The 21,174-nt window shown below is 47.1% G+C and overlaps 1 protein-coding gene across 3 annotated transcripts in view; it reads left to right on the top strand.

The window, feature by feature from the left end:
- The window catches only part of ITGA9 (integrin subunit alpha 9), a 357,855-nt gene that overhangs the window by 198,225 nt on the left and 138,456 nt on the right, over window positions 1–21,174 (top strand). For all 3 annotated transcript variants that reach the window (XM_078432512.2, XM_078432513.2, XM_078432514.2), the window contains exon 18: window positions 13,369–13,519. In XM_078432512.2, coding sequence (XP_078288638.1) covers window positions 13,369–13,519 — 151 coding nt within the window. The remainder of the gene's footprint in view (window positions 1–13,368; window positions 13,520–21,174) is intronic.

The raw sequence follows: 21,174 nt of genomic DNA, 5'->3' as shown, positions 1-21,174 counted from the left end.
GCAGTTAGAGTCCTCAGTACATGAGGGAACACATGATACTCAGATGGAATAAATCAGCCTTCCTTGCCGGGAGCACTGGGCTCTTTTTTAGAATGTTTCCTGTGATAATGAAATTTGAACAAGACGTGAATGCCATTACTTCTGGCAACAGTTGTGTTTCTTCAAGAAGAAAACTGAAAGACAATTTTTAAAGCGTTTCCTTTTGTCCCCGCCCAGTGTGGCAAAACACAAACAATTTAAGCTTCTAAGCCAAGGAGAAGGTTCTCACTTGTCGACCTCCCCGCCAGCCTCCCCAGGTTCATTGTTAGTCCAGGGACAGTGGAATTGAGGTGAAAGAAATCCACAGCAGTTCCAAATATCTTATTGTCCATCGTTCAAAAATGTCGTTCTTGTCTGTCCTCACTCCCCCAGTGTGGCCTCTCTTTCCCATCATTAAACCAGCCCCCCCACTCACCTGCCCACAAGACAGAGGCTCTAGCCTGGGTTCACATCCCCTTAGTGACCTGTGCCTAGAGTCCGTGCGGTCTGTGAACTTGAAGAGGAAAACAATCAGATCTTTATTTTCACTAGCTCCAAGCTGAAATGCAGCATTTTATTCGATTAGGAACATAGACCCCAAAGCATAGGAATACTAGCGGGACCTGTGACTGTCGCACATAGAAATCACTGATGTTTTCCTATCAACTTACAATGTTGAAGATATTTCAAAATATCACTTACCTTCACCCCTACTTCAAAGTTATGGTGGTCACTAGACCCACCGCCAAATCTTATTACTTAATGTTGTTAAAACAAAACAAAACACATATTGCTAAACCACACATCTTAAAATATAATTATCATATTTTTGTATGATTGGTTTCTTTGTAATCTGATTTTTCATTTTATGCATTTAAAAAAAAATTTTTTTTAACGTTTATTTATTTTTGAGACAGAGAGAGACAGAGCATGAATGGGGGAGGGTCAGAGAGAGGGAGACACAGAATCTGAAACAGGCTCCAGGCTCTGAGCTGTCAGCACAGAGCCTGACGCGGGGCTCGAACTCACGGACCGCGAGATCATGACCTGAGCCGAAGTCGGCCGCTTAACCGACTGAGCCACCCAGGCGCCCCTGTGCATTTTTAAAACATTACTTTGATAAGGGGACCATTCATTTCAGTAGACCACCAAGAGTATCTGGTGCCATAAAAACCCCTATTCAGAAGTTTTTCCTGATTACAGGAAAAGATACATACTAGAGAAGCAAATATTTTTGCCTTGCCCACTGGAGTAGAGAGATTTTTATGGTAATACCCACAACGGGGACTTCATTAGAAAGCTATTGTCATAAACATCCATTCCTTGTTCTTGGGTTATTAAAGGCACAGGTAACTTCCCGTCAGACCTTTGATGAGCTCAAGGAAACTAGTGCCTCAGGCCCACAGCAGAGAAACTGAGCTTGGGGTGAACGTGGCAGCTACGTTGTGGACAGAGGGGCACGTTCGTGGTTGTTGGACATGCTGAATATGCCACGTGTATTCTTGTTTCTAGCTTCAGGGAGATCCAGAGGACCCAGGTGGGCAGAGCTGTTTTCTCCTTGTTCCCATGGCTGCTCACCTCACAGGAAGAACGGTTCCGAATCCAGGGAGGCTTGGAATTTCAACACGTTTTATTGTCTGTGACCATTTATGTCTCCCATTTGCTTCTTGGGCTCGAAGCAAGGAGAAATTACGGCCACGACAGACTTACTTGTCAAGGGACCACAGTGGCCCTGCCGACTTGGGTTCTCTTGAGTTATCTGGCCTGCCAGCTTCCGTGAAATACGCATTAGCTTCTTACATTCTGAGTATGTGGCGGTCAGGTTGAAGAAACGGGGTATGTGGGGTAGAGGGTGGCACCGTGCCATTGCCCGCTCGGGTCCTACTTCGCTGCCCGCCATCCTGTCTTATGACATCAGACCTCTGAGCAGCCTGCAGATTTGGGGAATTCCTTTGTGCCCTCCCCCCACCCACCCGAGTATTCTTTGTCCTTAATCCAGTTGTTACAGTGAGTGGACCTGATTTGTTCCAGATGTCCTAAGATTTAGTGATTCCAGAAACTACTAAAGTAAAGGCTGATGAGGATTTGAATTCCTCTGTGAGCTGAGAACTAGCAGTTCTTTTCACAGTTAGACAGATGGGGCCGGGGGAGGGCGGACCCTCTGGCTTCTCATGTTTGCCTTCTTGGAGCAAGAACGACCATTAAAGCAAATGCTGATTCTACCGCTACCTGAGTTCTTAAATGAGCCAGACCTGGGGCCACATTGATGCTAGCAGAGTCAGTGAGGATATAGGCATGCTATTTTTTTTTTTTTTTGTTTTAAATACCGCGTATTTATGTTCATTATCTGAATGCTGCTAGGGAAACCACTATTTTGGGTCACATCACCTTAGTGTATGCTTTTCTCTCACTTTATGAGCATAAAGCTGGCCCGGGTGGGTACATTTGAGGGAGACAGAGGTGTTTCTGGCTTCATAGAAGTGGTTTTCAAACCAGAAACTCAGTCCCAGGAATCATTTTGGTGACCCCTGTGAACTTTAATTGACGTGCCTTCCCGAGGTGCCTCATGATCTCTCTCTGGAGTTAATAACCATATGGATCTGTTTTGCATGATTAGAAGGGATTTATAAAGCCTGGTGAGATGTGAGGCACGTCTCAAACTATATGGCGTGATAACCCATTTTTGGAGAAGTTTAAAACCTACATCCAACCATCCAGTGCGTTCTGTTTAAGGATAGCATTATCGGGTTGAGGCAGCGTTTGAGAGTATAAACAATATGACTGTTAAAGCTACTTAAAGTTACGGATTTAAAACAAAAGGAGAAATGAAGGTAGACGGTTGCCGTTTATATATTTTTTAAGTGTGTATGGAAGCAGACACGTGTCCAGACAGACCCTGGTAGGGGTCTGGGACAAGCCGTGTGAGCACATCATCCAAGGGAGTCAGCTGAAGCCTGTGGTGTGTGTCCAGGGGGACCAAAGGCAGGACAGCTGGAGGAGGGGCTGAGTGGTGGCAGGGGTAGGGCACGGACATCTGAGCAGCAGGCTGCTCCCAGATGTGGCGCTGAGTTTTAAAGCAAAAATGCGTCATAGGCTGTGAAATGAGAGGGTCTTGAGCAAGCCGGCCTGAGGAGCATCAAACGGGTTGGAGCAGGTGGTTCAGGTACGAGGCTGTAAACCACAGGAGGTGGCTGGAGGCCTGGGTTTCTGTGGGGCCCGCTCTGGGGTCACCACAGGATGAGACTAATAATCAGGCAGAGGTAACAACTCCTAGCATTCTAGAGTATATTAAAATGTAATGCAAGGTTAGATTTGATTTATTAGCCGTATTTAGAATTGTGCCTTTTTGATACAATATCCTTTTTGGATAGTTCTTGGTGATTTTTTGTTTTTTTATTTTTTTGCAAAAAATATTTTTACCCAAAGAAGAAGCTTTTTTTTTTTTTTTTTTTTTTTTTTTTTTGGTGCTCTTGGTTAGGTAAAATAAATTCCTGAATATTTGCCTTAATAGCTAGAACCTTATAAATCTGGAAACTGTAGTGATTTTTCACAGCAGTGAAAATTGGTATTTGAATTCTAAATAACTTATCAATGAGATCTACAGGAAAACTAAGTAATAGGCAGTCACTGACTAAAGTAAGCCAGCAAGACAAAATGATTTCCTATCCCTGTAGGAAAGAGGAATTTCAGAGCTGATGCTGGAACATAGCATGAAGATTGAGTCCTTTTTAGTCCCTTGCTGTATTCCGGGTTTCCTTATCCGGAGTGCTGTCACATGAGAATGACCATCTCGGGGAAAGGATAGCTTCTCCAACTTACTACAGGCTGAGAGAGAGGGATCAAGAGTCTGAAAACATGGTGTCTAACACTCAGCGTGAACAGAATCTGATGAGGGCATTTATCCTGGCATCTTACCTGTAAAGGCTGGGCTTAGCAGCTTTCTTCTGTGGAGCCGCAGAAATGTTGGGGTTTTGCGAATGCTGTTTGGTCAGATGGCTAATTTTCTATATAGAGGAGTTGTCCGTATCACAGAGGAGAGGCTTCGGGTCTGGCTCTTTGAACGCAAACGCTTGTGTTAACGAATTCAGGGGGCCTTTGGAATCACCCTCAGAAGCAGCAGTAGGCTTGACTGTGACAGGTCTCAGCCCCTAAAGGTGAACAGAGGCTGAGGCATGAACACCGTAATGACATTCTGGGGCAAAATGCCGTGACCACCAGTATTGGGCCTTGGCAGAATCAGCGTCTGGCTCCCCAGGCTGGGAAGCTGAGGGAGGTCCCTTACAGAGCACACGCCTGCAGAGATGGGCTCAGAAACTTATGTTTGTTGTCATCTAGACCTTCTCGGATTGATCGCGGGTCATTCTTTCCAAAGTGGATCGCACTAGGTCAGCTCCGGAATATATACCCCTCAGATTTAGCAAGGGTGGTGTCCTTTTGTCTTACTTTAATGTGCACTGGTTTGGGGCAGGGGCAGTATTCAGAACAGTTAACAACCTTTAGAGAATCGGCGTGTTTACCCTTAAGAGCAGTTGCCAGTCACGGACGACTAGTACGGTGCCCCTGCCCTAACCCACCAGCGGCCAGCCCGGGGAACGGGTGTGTTCGTTCACCCATACCACATTCGGCAGGACTGAGGCCTGAGTGGGCTGGAGCCACTCAGGCACCTGAGATGGATCCTCGTAACAGTTGCTCCAGAAGGGAAGTGAGCAGGAGGTATTGCAAGGGGTGGGCTGGGGTTTCTCCAGGCCTTGTGTCCCTTCCAGACTTGCAGGGCAGAGAGGAGCAACTGAGCCGATCTGCCAGCGACAGATCGCTGGGTCACGCTTCCACCCCTAAAGCTGGAGAAGACCCTCCCCCCCCCAGCAGGCCCTGCGTAACAGCTCTTGCAACCGCGTGTTGGCCTGCTCTGCCCGCCGGGTAGCAGGCCGAGGCGCTGGGGACGGACCGTCCCTCCCAGCAGCAGCCTCCGACCAGTGGCTGACCGGCGTCACATGCAAATACCTCCCTCCCCTCGCAGTTGGAATCTTCTGAGACGCACATTCTGTAAGTGCCCGGAAACCCCGGCAAGACGAAGCTGCAGGTGCCCACAGAGGTGACGGACTTGATGTCACGCCCATTTTTGGTCGCCTGTCCCTGCACGTCTCAGTCCATCTTGTCCCTACCGGTGTTTTCAGGGACCACCTCAGGAATAAGTGACTCGTTCTCAGACTTGCGTCAGGGTCTGCTTCTGACAGAGTCAGGCTAAGACATTCCTGATTGCTGAGGTCCACGTGCTGGCTTCCTTTTCTCCCACCAAGTGACACGTAACCGGGAAGGCTTACCTGCACAGTGGACAACTGTGGGCAGCCCACAAAATTACTCTGTGGGGGAAAAAAAGCACGCGTGGTGGAACGCTTTTTCTTTTTTGACATTTCATAATATTTATTAACAGCATTTTATAAGCAAGTGAATTTTAGGAGCTGAATATCATCAATTTTATTTTTTTAAGAATTTTATTTTTACCCGTGTACTTTATTTTCCCCGAACCTCTACTTGACAAGTAACGTGAACAAATATGTACCACTGAAGATAAATCATAAACCAACCGTACGGTTGAAAGTAAAATACATAGAATTTACTGAAAGTCTGGAACAGTCCTGACCAGTAGAGACAGAATGCAGGCCACCTATGCAATTTAGAATTTGCTGGCAGCCACACTGAAAAATTCAAGTGAAACAAATGCATGGAAAAAAAATGTTATTTAACGTATTTAAAAAATCATTTAAGCTTGTAATTACTATGAAAATGACCGTTGAGGTTCTTTACATCCTTGTCTTTATTTTATTGTGCTAAGTCTTAGAAATCTGATGTGAGTTTTACACCTGATTCAGAGCTGCTGCATTTCAAGTGCTCGGAAGCCGCACGTGACCAGTGGCTACCACGTGGGACAGCACAGGCTTGGAACACGTACTTCGGAGTTGGCGCGCCCGGCAGGCGAGGGGGCTGAGGTCATTGCACACCGGCCGCCATCAGTCATTGGTCGAGAGCTGCTGTGGGCCTTTAGGGACCCTATTCTTCGGCACTCTGCCAGCCTGCAGAGGAAAGTCCTCCAGCAAAAGATGGGGAGGCTGGCAGATGGAGTTGCTGTCTGTGCAGACCACAGTGCTGAGACCCCAGGGACAGGGGGAGAAGCACCCATAGCCAATAGGCTACAATACTTTCACCTTGGTGCCTTATTATTTGTTAACTAATTACTTAGAGCACCGCCCGACGCTGGTGACTCAAGATTACATGATGAGGTTCACTGGCCTAGAAGGTCAACCCCAAACTGTGACATTCGAGATTCGTGGGACTCTGGATGCCTCGTCTATATCCTACGTGCCTCTCACTTACCTTACTGTTAAGGGTGCCCTTTTCTTGCTCCTTTCCATGTTATTTCAGAGTCACGTCCATCCTTTTATCTGTTATTCATTTCCTTCTATGTCTGAAATCTACTTCCTGTTTCCACCCGTGTGCTCCTCATCCTTTAAGACGTGGCTCAATTCGTACCTCTCTCAGGAACGTCTTATGGTAACTACAGTCCTACAGTGATTCCTTTACTCGGAATTTTTTTTTTTTTTTTTTTTTTTTGCACCTTATTCTGCACCTGTATCTTTGGCATGACTCATCTTCTCAGCTTTGTGGTATATGTCCTTCACGTCGTAACCAATTTGTCTGGTACTTTTGCACATATCCCTTCTAGGAAGACTTCAGATGAGCAAAAAAACCCACACCAGCGGCTTTATGGTTTTTTCACGTTTGTGATGTTAAGCACTTATAGTTGAAAACCTCTTGATAGTTGTCAACAAAGTGCCAAGGAGGAGGTTGCCCACAAGAGCTGCTAAAGGCAGGCACAATCATTTCCAATTTCAAGGACACTGTCAAGAGGAAACTAAGCACCTCGGAGAGCTTTTGTAAAGAGATGATACCTCCCGAGAGTCTAAATATTCTAGGTGCCAACAAGGCAAACATAATTTCATTGCCCATCTTATCATAGCCAAAGAAGCTTCATGTGAATCTTAGTCTGTTTAATCGCATTTTTCTCTACTTTAGGAGCACTGAGAACACAGGGAGGAATACCAGACCTCCCACGGGAGTTGGGAGGGCTGCCTGGCTTCGCCGCTGTCTGCCGAGTGGCCGCAGGGACGCGGTTCACTCTCTGGCCTCTCTGCAAAATGATGACTCAAGCGAGTCCCCATCCAGCTGTCAAATTCCATTTCTGATTTTATGATGTCTACCCATTTGTAAGAATAGGAAGCATTGTCTGTGATTATAAGTTGCAGTGGCTATAATTTATATCCGTGCTTTTATGACGCATTGTTGAGGATATCTGTGATTTGTTGGATGCCGAATCCTTACTCAGGAATGCCGCCCCCAGTTTTGACATTTCTCCTATGGGAGAATATGATCTGCTTCACAATGCCCTTCTTAATATGATTTCCATGAGTGGAAAACTAAGGATTCTGTGTGTGTGTGCGTGCGTGCGCGCGTGTGTGTGTCTGTATAATCAAGCTTAGCAACAGTTTTGTTGGAAGAGCTGTCTTGCCATTGCTGTAGGACTCATGGTTCGTTTGCCTCCTCAGTAATACTTTGCCAAATACCCCCACCCTCCCCTCCCCTCCCCTCCCCTCACTGACCTGAAGAATCCCTTCTTTGTACTCTCATAGCATAGGGGACCTCCTAGGAAGGTTTTTGGGTCAGCGCTTCACACATGTTGATGTTAACTCATGTCTTAGGTGTTTGTCCCCTCTATTAGACTGAGAACTCCTTGGGGTCTGGGACCTGTACCCTGATGCCTATGTTGAGAATATAGTCTTAAAAAAAATTGTGGATAGATGGATGGATGGACGGATGGATGGTTAGAAGAAAGGGAGGGAGGGAAGTGGATGAAAGAGTGAAGGCAGGAATTAAAAATGGATGGACTTGGCTGCCCTATACTATTATCCTGGTTGTCATTATTAAGTATAGCTGTGGGTGGCAAGTACATGATCAGTGATGATAATGATGTAACAGGTTTTTAAAACTTAAGTGCAGTTGACTAGAATGCACTTGATTAACTCCCACATTAACATCCTTTACTCAGACTAGATTGAAGCTAGCAGTAAAAGAAAATGAAAGTGCTACATTTTATGTAAGGCATTTTATGGAAGGTAGATTATAACCACAAATATTTAAATAAGGTCACAGCTTTTATCTTTAAGACTTAAGGAAAATCTAAGATGATCTAGTGGATAATTAATAATTAAACACCCTTAAGCTACTTTGGTTTCTTCCCTTAGCATCTTCTCAAAAAATTACCTGCATAAAATTGTTTGCTTGATGGCAGAGGGGAAAGCATTTACCTCAGTGGCCTTCGTCATTCAGTATATGATGACTGATATGGAAACGTATTGCATTTACCCAATAAGGAATTTGGAATGGGATGCACTCTTATTTTTTTTTTTAAGTAGGCTCCATGCCCAACATGGGACTCAAACTCAAGATCCTGAGATTAAGCGTCGTGTGGCACTCATCCTTACCGTATGGTGATGAGTGAGGTCAGAGAACGGGTTCTACAGTGACTCTCGGGCACCACACAGCTACCGAGATGGCAGCAGTAACATCAAATCAATGCTAAACTTAAATATAAGCCCAAGGTGCTGTAAGATGTATTAGAGCAGTTACATATGTTATTTTTTATAAGAGATGAGCAGTATATTTCCATTGGGCTATATATGTGCTGTAAGATAAGCTTTATAGAAACTGTATGATTTGTGTCATATGTTGACTATTATTAGTAACACTTTCCACATAAGAATACACCAGTGATTGGTGTACAAAGTGATATGACTCATGTAAAAGACTGCAGAAGCAAATTAGAATTCATGGGAAAATTTCTCAGGGAATAAGATTTCCTGAAAATAAGAAGGGTGGTTCTTTAGTAACTAAGCACCCATGGGATGTTTGGCAAAAACCCCTGTGCTCGATTGTCTTACTCCTTCAGTCCTGTCAAAGGGATTGGTCTTCATGGAGTTCTGTCCTTGTTAGACGCCATCAAAAGCCATTTCTTGCCAAAGCCCTTCCCGACTGAGATGGAGTTTATGTAAGAGCTGTGGCTCAGACAACCTTCATGTCAAAGGGAACTGGGCATTAGTGCTAGCTCAGCCACTGCATGGCTCTGTGACCTTGACTAAAGTGGGTTCCCCTTTGGGGTAGGGGGGCTCATCTTCAACTGTAAAATACAAAGATTGAGCTGGTGAGCTGTTGTGGGAACGTTGGGCATTTCCATTCATTCATCAATTCCATAAGGGTTCACTGGACACCTGCTATGTGCCAGGCACAAGTCTTGAGTCTCGAGGACTTCACTGATGACCAAAACCAGACCAGGGTCCTTGCCTTCTGGGGCTTAGATTTTAATTGAGAAGAGAGATTTCTTAATCAAATAGCCACACAAATAAATGTGTCATCCCAACCTTGGTAAGTGCTGTGAAGGACTGGCAGAGCACATGGGCTGGAGGGGTTTATAATAGGGAGATTTATTCTCCCCCAGGAGAGAGATCAGAAGGGGCTTGCAGTGGAGGGGGGCGGGCTTTGAAGGCCTAGGAGGTGCTGTGTTCGAAGCCCAGCACAGCTCCTCGGCCAGCCTCTGTCTCTGCTCCTCGATTTCCTCACTTCTAAAAATAGGACTAACGTCAGGAACCGCTCGCTCGCAGCGTTGTAAGGCTTCAGAAAGTTGACATGTTTCAAAGCACCCAACACCAGGCAAATTACATTTCATTTCATTTCATTTCATTTCATTTCTAAGAATAGTTTTGGAAGCGGAGACGTACTATTTTATACATAGGTTTTCAGCTGTGGAGAAAGAGCAAAACCAGCTTTCAGGCTCCCCTTTTTAAAGAAGTCTGAGTTCGCATTCCACCCTGGAAGGCGCCTGGCTTCCCTTCATCATGGAGCCATGTTAGAATCACTCGACTGGAAGCCCAGGGACGACCTTGCTCGCCTGATTAAGTGACAGAGGCCCAGGCTCCGGGGGCTGGAGAAGGTGAGACATCCCAGGCCTGATCTCTTGCCATTTACACGTGAGGAAAGGAGGCTGATCACAAACAACAAAATGGGAACGAGGAGGCAGCTCCCTGCCCCCACGGTCCTGTGCTTTTCTATATTGTTTCTCTATGTTCCATTTGGAAACTGGCTACTTTCTGAGGCGACTGGGCTACCTGTGAGTGTGTATGCAATTCCTTCTCGAGAGAAAGCAAGCCTATCAGTCCCTCATAACTCCTCAAGGCCTGAGGATTACTTCTGTAATCTCACAAAAGCAAACAGGAGGACAGAAATAACCCATCAATCGTTAAAAATTAAAATGGCCAACAATAATAAATCATTGCCGTAATAGCTTCAGGTCAGGGTCTTAATTTATTGGAGGCCACTCAAGAATTCAAAGCTTTTTTTCTGAGTTAATTTTCCACATCTTGTTTGGATCCTTAAAGCTCGTGCTTCCAAAAGCAAGGCCATCAGATCTCTCGGTGCACATGTTAATTCTTGCTGATGCAGGAAAGTGAGGCCTTGTCCTCATGGCTGGGTAATGAGGATTGCTCTCCCCAAAAGTCTGTGCTTCAAAGTATTATAGCCTACTGAGATTTTGGATCTTTCTCTTCTCCTTCATGCTATATTCACCATATTAATGCTTACAAACAACAATAAACATGTGCTGGTTATGCAGAAAAGGAATTTATTGGAAGGCTATGGGCCAGTTCGGAGCATAGGCAGGAAGCCTGCAGAACCAACGGGGACAGGAAACAGGGGAGATAAGGCTTAGCTCAGGATGTCACCTCAACATCTCAGGAGCCACCTCAGATGATCTCAGAGGGCCCTGGTGGCTGTCTTTGAGAACCCCTCAAAATTCCTGGCCCTGGCTGGGAGCATCTGCGCATACTGAGGCCACATGACCGCATACAGTCAGGTGTCCACACTTTAGCTATCAAGAAGGGGGGGAATGGGAGGGACTGCCCCTTTTCTTCTGATGTGCCCTTCCCATCTATCTTGAGATTCCTCCCAAACAGGAAGGTGTCATTTAATTATTATTATTTTATATTGTATTTTGTATTAAGTCATACCTTTATATTATTATTTATTATTGTTATTATTATTTTGCTGAGCAGCCCAAAATACCAACTGTCCATTACACGAACCTGCATGAGCTTAATCACGTCATCCCTTAAGTGGTTGGCCAGAGATTGGCTACCGGGGTGAATTTACTTCGTCCACAGTGCGCGTCACATGATAGTCCGCCACTTCGTATTGTCCTCGTCCCCTTGTTGTCCCACTGACGGCCCACTCGCTCCCCCACTTGCCAGGGCTGCCGTTTCCCTCCTCCTCTTCGCCCCTCAAACATTCCCTCCTCCTCCTCTCCCTTCCCAGTCTTTGACTCTACTTCTGTTTCCGTGCAAAATGTATGTAATCACAAAGGAGCCTCCACTTTGTTTCTAACACCTGTCTACTAACGCATCTGTGCCATGGGCTTGTTTCTCACCTGGCCCCATCTGGTCCCAGCCCCCCCCATTTGTTCACCAGGCCATCCAGCAACTGTCCCCTCTGTGGTGCGTCCCTTCCCTTTATCGTGCACATGTGCGACCATAGTTTCCATCTTGAAAAAGATAACGATTCCCTTGCGCCCACTCCCCACCCCCAGCCCTCATCCCATTGCTCTGCTCCCCATTACAGGAAACCAACTCCAAATGGTTGAGTGTTCTCACTGTTTCCATCTGTTCGGCTATTCCAACACTTAAACCAATTCCAAGCTTCCATCCCTATCACTCCAGTCAAGCAGCTCTTACCGAGATCACCAGTGACCTTCAGGTGGCTAATTCCAGTGGCCAATCCTACTTCTTCATGTTATTTTGGCCTATCTGCCAACATTTGACAAAACAGGCAAAACATGTCTTCTGTGGCCACAGAGAGACCATCTCTCTTGCTTTTCCTCCTACCTCCCTTGCCATGCTTTTTCTTCACCTTGGTGGCTCCTCCCCATCTGCAGTTCCCACGTGTGAGACCTCTTCTCTGTCTACACTCATTCCCCAGTGATCGTATCCAGTCCATCCCAGATGTGTATCCCCGGCCTAGACCCTCCTTCAAGACGTATGCATCCAGCTGTCCAACACCTCTTCTTAAAGATCCAACGGTCATTTTGGATTTTTTCTGCTGAACCTTCTACACCTATGGCCTTTCCCATGTCAATGAATGACAGTTCTTCCCTTCCACGTGTTGAACCTAAAATCCTTGCAGCCATCCTCGACGCCTCTCTTTCCCTAATACCCTTCATCCAATCAATCTGTGAGCACAATCTGTTGGCGGTAACCATGGAAACACATCCAGGACACGACCTCTTCTCACAACCTCAGCTTCTGCCACTGTGGTCTGAGCTGCCACCTGGTTTATTGCGAGAGCTTCCTAACCAGGCTCCCTGCTCACCCCTGACCACATACTCCACGGACCGTTCACATCACAGCCAGTGTGAGCCTTCAAATGTGGAAGTCGGGTGACACCACTCCTCTGCTCAGAGCCCTGCAGGAGCTTCCTCTCAGAGTCAAACCAAGGTCCTTGTGGAGGTCCCACAGTGCCCCATATGCTCTGCCTGCCCCCACTCCCTTCATCTCTCTGAGCCCGTTTCCTTCCCCACACCCCTTTGCTCACTCCTCTTAGCCACTCTGGCCTTGTTGGCATGTCTTGAACGTGCCAGGCCCAACTTTCCCTTGCTAGTTCCCAGATGTCTATGTATCTTGCTCCTTTTATGCCTTCAGGTTTCTACTCAGAGGTCACCTCACCAGTGAGCCTTCCTCAATTACCCTATTTGAAATCACAACCCACTCTCCCTTCCAATATGACGTTCTCCACCCTTCATACTCTCTGAATTTTCTCCACGTTCTGACCATGCTTTACGTTTGCTGCATTGTGTATGTTTTCTGTTTCCCTAAAGCCACACGAAGGCAAGACCTCTGTCCACTGTTCTTTCTTCTAGCACGTACAGTAGTAGTGATTGGCGTTTAGTAGGTGCTCAAAAATACTTGAATGAATACATGACCGAATTCCATGTCCAGGGTATTAAATGTCTTATGATTTTCTGAGTTTGATGTGAGCCCCAGAAAAGCCTAGCAAGTTAGGCTGTTAGATGAGGAAACTGAGGTCCATGGGAGCTAACTGCTTACCCACGAATGCATGGCCAATGAATGAGTTTCCTGGAACTTGTACTTCTGACCCCAGTGGAGTTTCTGCCCCCAACCCTCAGCTACCCTCTGATGCCTCATATGATGTTATGAAAGCTTCAAGGCATTCACTGCTGTTTATTGCTCATTGCAGTGTGGATGAGAAAACCCCATACCTAGCTTTGGGAGCTGTGAAGAATATCTCCCTAAACATCTCCATCTCAAACCTTGGGGACGACGCCTACGATGCCAACGTGTCCTTCAATGTTTCCCGCGAGCTCTTCTTTATCAACATGTGGCAGAAGGTAAGGAAGGCACCCCCGAAAGGGAGCCTTTGTTCTGTCTGGTGCGTTCTCTGACTTTCATCACAGCTTGGAACGTGCAGTGGTTCTGCAAAGCCTGTTTCGTTATGTGGGGCATCATTTGGAACTCTGGGGATTTTTCCTCCTCCTGGACTTAGAAGTTGCGTTGGTGCGGCCAAAGAAGAAACTGTAGATACCTACAGGGTGCTGGAGCGATATCCATATCTAACATTGCCCCCCATCCGTTTTGTCTTGTGGAACCCTCCCCCTCCTGTTTTGTCTAACCACTTCTCCAAACACTCGCATGTTCTAGAGAATTCCAGTTGTACATCGGTAGTTACAAGGAACGAGATAAGAAATGAGGACAAATCGCTGCCTGTTATCACCCCTGGTGCACTTGATGTTTTTCATGAAAGGGTCACGTATGTCAGCCTAAGCTTTGGCACGTTTATTTACGATATATTTGAGTGAATTGAGGAAATTAAATTACTTTCATGAAATGAGTAAATTTTTCAGCATGAACTAATGTACTTGAATGAATTGAAGTTTAAGTCGAGTGACTCAGAAGGGAAAAAGCAGTTGGTATTCTCTCCTGTCCTGTAATCCAACTCAGTGAACCACCTATGGGAAGAAGGAAGAACGAATCACCAGGAGGCCACAGGAATGAGTGGGCTCAGACAGACCTCGCCCTTCCCGGTGGTTGCTCTAACTCTTGACAGCAGTTTTGAAGGCAAATCTTGTCACTTTTCAACGTGTTTACAACATGGAACTCAGTACCTTGACATCTGTGTTAAACGGAACCAAAATCACTTTCGGAACAGTCGTGCCCTGCCCACAGAGGAGCACTGAGCGTGCCTTCAAGCCCGTGGGAAAACGTCTGTTCAGACACAGATCCTGGCAAGCTCACCAGTTTTGACAGGATTACACCAACCTTGCCCAGCTTAGGGGGCACCTGAAGGCTATAGAGAGATCTGTAGTGATGGGGCTCCAAGAACTTCACAAGAGGTTATCTCAAATCTCTGCTGCTTCATAGCTTTTAGGAATGCCAGGGTTGGGAAGGTCACAAAAGCGGTCAAGAAGGACTATGAGAAGGGCACACTTCCCATCCTCTGTAAGCTAAAATTGTCCTGGGGTAAGCCCAGTCAAGAGAGAACCAAGTATCTCTAGGGTTCTAGTATCTCTGGCTCCATACAGAATGTCTTTTATAGGATTTCCTGTGCTGTGCCATCGTCTTGTAGGGGGTGGATTTGGGGGAGGGGCAGACTCAAGGACAGATCTGGAAAACTCCTCTCTGGGGTAACTGAAAGGATGTGGTTGGTGACTTGGGTCATTACGTTGCAGGCTCCTCTCACTTAGGACCCACCGGAGAAATTTCTTTCCGGCCTCAGAATTAGGAAGAGCTGTGTCTCCCCAAGTACCTTGGCTTATTTTTGCCTATAGACACAGTCATCCTTGTGACAAAGCTTTGTTCTGTCTGTTGTCTGCTACAAAGTTGAGAGCTGGCCCCGCTCTTTCGGTATATAGGATTTGGTAGTATTATTTCATAAACTGTATAACTGCCTATATCTTACTTTACTTCCTTCATCATAGGTTTCTTTTTAGCATGGAGGCTATATAATATTCTGTCATAAAGTATTCTATGGGATTACCCTTAAATTCCTGTTATGTAGATATTTCATTCTAGTTTTATTCTCTTTAATGCTGTGATGAGGGGCGCCTAGGTGGCTCAGTCTGTTAAGCATCTGGCTCTTGATTGCGGCTCAGGTCACGATCTCACAGTTTGTGAGATTGAGCCTCATGTCAGGCTCTGTGCTGAGCATGGACCCTGCTTGGAATTCCCTCTCTCTCTCTCCCTGTCTCCCTCTCTCTCTGCCCCAACCCTGCTCGTGTGCGTGCCTGTGTGCTTTCTCTCTTAAAATAAATATTTTTTTAAAAAATTGAAAAACAATACCGTGATGACTGTCTCTCACAGAGATTGCCCTGAACAAGTGATTTTATCTTTAGTCTTGTAACTATCTGGGGGATGGGCCACAGCAGTGATTGACCACCCACTATATACCAGGGGTTTCACACGCATCTTCCCATTCCCTCCTTACTGCGTAGGATCTGGGCACATCTGCCATATTGGAGGAATGCTGCAGGAGAGAAGTGAGGGAGGCAGGGAAAGGGCTGAGTAAGGGGAGGCTGTTGTAAAATGTAGCCTTAGTCTGAACGATAGGGTGGAAAGACGTGGAGGAACGCGCAAGAGCATAAATCACTCAGCAGAATCGTCCCCTCTTGAAGTGGCAGGAGAGCACCATTCCCACCCTTGTATCATACTGACTACCTTGAGGAGTAGTAAGTAACCCCCTGGGCATTCTTGATGAGGGGCTCTAGTCAGGTGAGGACAGTGTACCTGGGAAGGCCACAGGTATGTCATTAGCTCCTATAGCCGATCATTTTTATCTCTTCTCCATCGAATCCCAATGAGCTTTGGCACAGGGAGCCCTGGTTTCAATTTGGCAGAGAGTTGACAAGGTTTCGGGGGCTCTTCTGGATGTGGGACGCATTAGCGTGAAAAGGTGGCAGGGTACAGAGACAGCACGTAGCGGCCGTGGGGGCAGGACTGTCTAGAAAAACAGGGAAGATGACCCTCAATGTGATAGGAGAAGGTAAAGAAACAAAAATTCCTCTCCCATGACCACAACTGCACGTGGAGATGTAGATGGCATCGCTCAGCCCAGAGCAAGATTCTAATAGCACCCAGATGGGTGGTACAAAGGAACCAAGAAAGCCCACCCACCCCACGTAGGCCTAACAGAACCAACATGGACCCTACAGAAAGATTCTACCACATAAACTAAGACGAGTGTAACTCAGGACACAGAAGAAAAGCATACCCTTTAGAAAGATTGTTAATAGAAAACAAAAGTAAATTTTACAGAGCACCCACTTTTGTTCTTGATGAAATTCAAGAAAAATATGAGCACCACAAAAGATCAGAGAGTAGAATGATAAACTGGGATGAAAAAGGAATGAACTGAGAGGCCAAAAAAATAAAGGTTGTAGATAGGATAAGGAAATATAATGAAACCAAGAAAGCAATGGCAGAATTAAAACGTGCTGTAATTAGGAAAGAGCAGAATTAGTAGAATGGAAATCTGATTCATTGCTGTACAGGACATATTTGAGATGGTCTCTGAGGATTCAGAGAAAAAAAAAATCAGTGAAGAAGGATGACGGTGAAAACTATACATGTAGAAGGTGGAGACTGGAGAATCAGCATAGATAAGTGGGTCCAGAATACTTGGAACAGAAGACATGAGTAGATACCAAAGAAGGATCTCCATTCTCTTGAATGGTCTCTGCAAATACCAGGCAAAAATACTGAGAACACTTTAATGTCAACACACAGCTTCACGAGATTTTTAATTTTCAAAACGTGAAAGTGATGCTACTGATACCTAACAGAAAACAAAGAAACCAATGTTCCATAGACTTCTTTAACAGTATTAAAAAGTCAGAGTAGGTTCTTGTCAATTAAGAATTCTATACCCAGCCAAGTTGCACTCCCTCGTGAAGGCAAAATGAAGACATCCCTGAATATGTGAGAATTCATAAAGTCTGTTAACTCTCCTAGTTTAGATTTCCCCAAAAGCAGACTCTGACACTATGATGTAGGTACAGGTGGTTTATTTGGGGAGTGATCTCAGTAGGCACGTTGTGGGAGTGGTGCGTTTAGACAGGGAAGGGATGAAAGCTAGGAAAGTGTGTGCTGATGAGCCGTGAGGAACTTGGGCTGTGTCCTGCTGCAGACCTTCTCAGACAGTCTCTGTGGAACATGCTCTCAGAGTCACTCCCAGGGGTAAGGAAGCTGCTAGAGGATTTCTCCACCAACTTTTTTTTTTTTTTTTTGAGAGAGAGAGAAAGAGAAAGAGAGTACACAAGGGGCACCTGGGTGACTGAGTCCGTTAAGCCTCTGACTTTGACTCAAGTCATGATCTCACAGTTCCTGAGTTCGAGCCCCGCATCAGGCTCTGTGCTGACAGCACAGAGCCTGGAGCCTGCTTTGGCTTCCGTGTCTTTCTGTCTCTCTCTCTCTCTCTCTCTCTCTCTCTCTCTCCGCCCACCCTTCAAAAAAATAAACTTTAAAGAAAAACATGCAAGCAGGGGAGAGGGACAGAGAGGAAAAGAAAGAGAAAGAGAAAGAGAAAGAGAGTGAGAGAGAGAGAATCTTAAGAAGGTTCCATGCTCTGTGCAGAGCCTGACATAAGGCTCCATCCCACAACCCCAGGATCATGACCTGAGCCAAAATCAAGAGTGACTGAGCCACTCAGGCGCCCCAGATTTCTCCACCAACTCTCGCCATTCATCCACAGAAAATCACTCCAAGGGCTTTAACACCCTGGCACTTCCAGCCTTCTCTGGCTATGAGCCATACTCCCTGGGGTGAGTGAACAATTCCAGCAGTGAGAAGTTGGAAGCCTCTGGCCCAGAGGGCACTGGCTTCAGGTGACCAACCCTTTGGTTAGTTCTAGGGAATGTGAGCAAGGCAGCATCTGCTTCAATAACTGTTGAAGCTTTAATAAGCATGAAACTATTCCTGAGAAATAGGATACTTACAGATAAAGCACTCAAGAATAGAGTCGTCGAATAAAGTGTTAGGGCCAAAGAAACGTAGAAGTAAGAAAAAACAAATTTTGCAGACATTTAAAATAGGAAGCAAATGTTAAAAAAAAAAGATTTATTGCCCCAGTAAAGACATAATTGAGACAATTAACTTAAAAACTAAGACTGTAATATCAGTTGTACCGTACAAATTTGGGAAGAAACATAATCTCATCACTGTTGCTGCTTCACATTCTTCAGAAGGGAGTTTGGACTCCTCAGCTGTTGGTGAGAAGCCATTCTGAGCCGCCGCTTCCTGCCTCCCCTCTTCCCCAGCCTCGGTGTTCGCCATGCCCCACATATGCGCTTGAATCCAGTTATAATTCAGACCCAAAGCTGCCTTTATCCTAGAATTCCCTCCGTCCCCATTTTCTTCAGCAAACTGCCCTGCCCTCAGATCTCTGCTCCGATGCCTCCCCTGGCTGCATGGGTGATGTGGGTGGGTGGGTGGGTGGCTCTCCCTCTGTCCAAAGCCACAAGGCGGCTCGGGGCGTAGGCCTCCAAGGTCTCCGGTCTTCTCTGTCATCACCCAGTTGGTGATGTGTTCGTTTCTGAGACTGGACAAAACATCTCCCCTAACACGGACTCTTCTGTCCTCTGTAACGCAGAACTGCTTCCAAAGATTCACGCTGGTTCTTTCCTGTAAGGGAAGACTGCTTACAAAAATGTGGGATGCACACTGGATAACCATCTGCTGGCTTTTCTCTCGCCTCCATCAAGCTAACGTGAAAACACTCCGTAAAACGGGGCTTTGAGTGCCGGTGGCCGCTCATTGGCCGGCACGTGCGGGTTGGCCGGGGCGCAGCCCACGGCGGTCGTGAAGTGGCCGTCTGTGAAGCCGTGTGCCGGGTCTCATAGGGATGGGGGAGGGGCACAGTGGAAAAGGAGAGTAAAGAACAACGGAGACGATGCACTTGGAGCACATCTGCACCACACAGCCCCAGGGTCACATTCAGGTTAGATTCTGCGTGAGCGGCACCCCCGGAACACCACCCCACAGGCTACGTGGATGGTGCCACCCCCCCTCCGGAGTTGTACAACCATGTGGCTGTGGGGTCAAGGGAAAGTTGAGTTTTAATTTCTCGCCGCGATGCCGCTCGGCACACAGCGGCTCTTCTTGCCTCCGTGGAACAGGAACGCGTTTGTTCAGACAGCAGTCGTTAGGTACCTGCTAAGTGCCAGGGGCCGTGCCAACGGCTGGGGGACCCAAAGACGAGTAAGGGCCGGTCCCTGCTTGCGAAGAACTCCTGGCCTAGTGGGGTGCGAGGCATGTCAGCAAACAGCACCGGAGGCCATCTGCTGTCCAGAGCACTGGGACGTGACATTGCTCTGAAGCACGCGATGACCTACACCAGCTAGTCTCGGGTTGCCTGAAGCTCCCAGATAAGTGCTGGGGAAAGAGGATGGGCCTCCTCTGAAGAGTTGATATCAGCTGGTGCTGCCGTCGCAGAGCTGGGATGGATGAGTGAGTTTATTCGGTGAAGGGGAGAGCTGGCTGGAGCCCCGTGAGAGGGCAGAGGAAGAGGGACAGGAGCGATCCAGCAAGGTGGAAAAAGGCTACCCGTGTGGGTCTAAGGGCCAGCGACGCTCCGAGTGGCAGCGTGGCCTCTGGACGTTTTAGGAATGCAGATGGCTGCTGTCCTATGCTGAAGTTGCTTGTCGGTTGGGGCTCCGGCGCTCAGGAATGCTTCATGTGGCCAGACAGATAAGCTCAAAGAAGAGGCCGGGTGCGTGGTCACGTATCTTCATGGCAGTCAGTGCCTGTTAGGGCCCGCATGGGAACAGACAGGGACATGGACAGTTGTAAGCTTGAAGATAGTGCAAGGGTACTCCCAGGTGACCTTTGGGTCCCAAGGGGGCGTGGTGGCTTGCCACAGAGTTACAGAAGAGGTCGTGCTTGGCGAGAAAGAACGAGGAGGGGTTCCCTGACCTAGCATCCTCTGTGGCGTGAGTGCTCTCTTGGTTTGGATCTCCCAGACGCTGACCTTGAAGCAAGGAATTGAGGGCAGTTTGTTTGAGAGGTGCAAGAAATACTGGGAGGGAAATGGAGCAGCGACAGACAGGTGGAGGCGGCTAATGCAGGGGGTGCTGTTCAACCAGCTGCCACAGTGGGCAGTGGGACTTCATCCCAGGACAACCCTGGGAAGCAGTGTAAAACCCAAACTTGGGGGCTGAGGCAGCTGGGGGAGTCAGTGGTTGAAGCTTTCTAGGAGCACGCATCCCCCAGACCTCTATCCTGTGCTGTGCGTGGCCAGAACAACCAACCTCATTCTGGAAAGTTCCATTCAAGCACAGGGTCGCAGCCGCTGGCAACTGGAAGTGGGGTGGGGCACCCTGAAAGGTGTAACACGTCTGTGTGAGGTTCCCCAGAACCTGTAGAGATGCCCACAGGGTTGGAAGCATTTGCAGCCTAAACACCTCACTTTCTAGACTTCCAGAAGTCACAAGTTAGCGTAATGGAACTTTGCCAGGGTTCTAGCTCGAGAACTAGCGATGCACACCTCACGGTCTTACGGGAGTGGCGCAAGGCTAGTATTGTAAGTGGGACACGGGGCCCAGGTGTGGGACAGTAGGAGGCAGGGAAGACTGTGGAAAAACGGGGCCTCATCCAGAGAGAGCAGGCCACGGTTCCCAGGTGGGAGTGAGGGCCGATGCAGCCAGATTTCCTACTTTTCAAGAAAAGCCAGAAGTCCACATTTTTATGTGAAATCTCATGACTTTGGCAGCTAATTAAAATGTTTTCTGAACATTGTATGGGCCAAACAAAACATATCCAACTGACTGCATCCAGTCTGTAGGCCACCAACTCGTGACCTCTGACTTAGCTGTTTTCCATATGCTGTAGGCAGTTCTCCCGCCTGCCTGTTGTCACGTGGATATGTATCTGGGGTAGACCCTGGTGTGTGTGCAGGCGTGACTACATTTCACACCTGTCCCTGGGTGGCAGGTTAGCTAGCCAAAGAGATTTGGGGGTTCAAGTGTGAGTGTCTGCTTGGGGGGAGGGAGGGTCA

The sequence above is a fragment of the Panthera onca genome, chromosome C2, assembly GCF_046562875.1.
Source record: "Panthera onca isolate mPanOnc1 chromosome C2, mPanOnc1 haplotype 2, whole genome shotgun sequence".
Classification (NCBI taxonomy): Eukaryota; Metazoa; Chordata; class Mammalia; order Carnivora; family Felidae; genus Panthera; species Panthera onca.
This window is presented reverse-complemented; position numbering and strand designations above follow the sequence as displayed.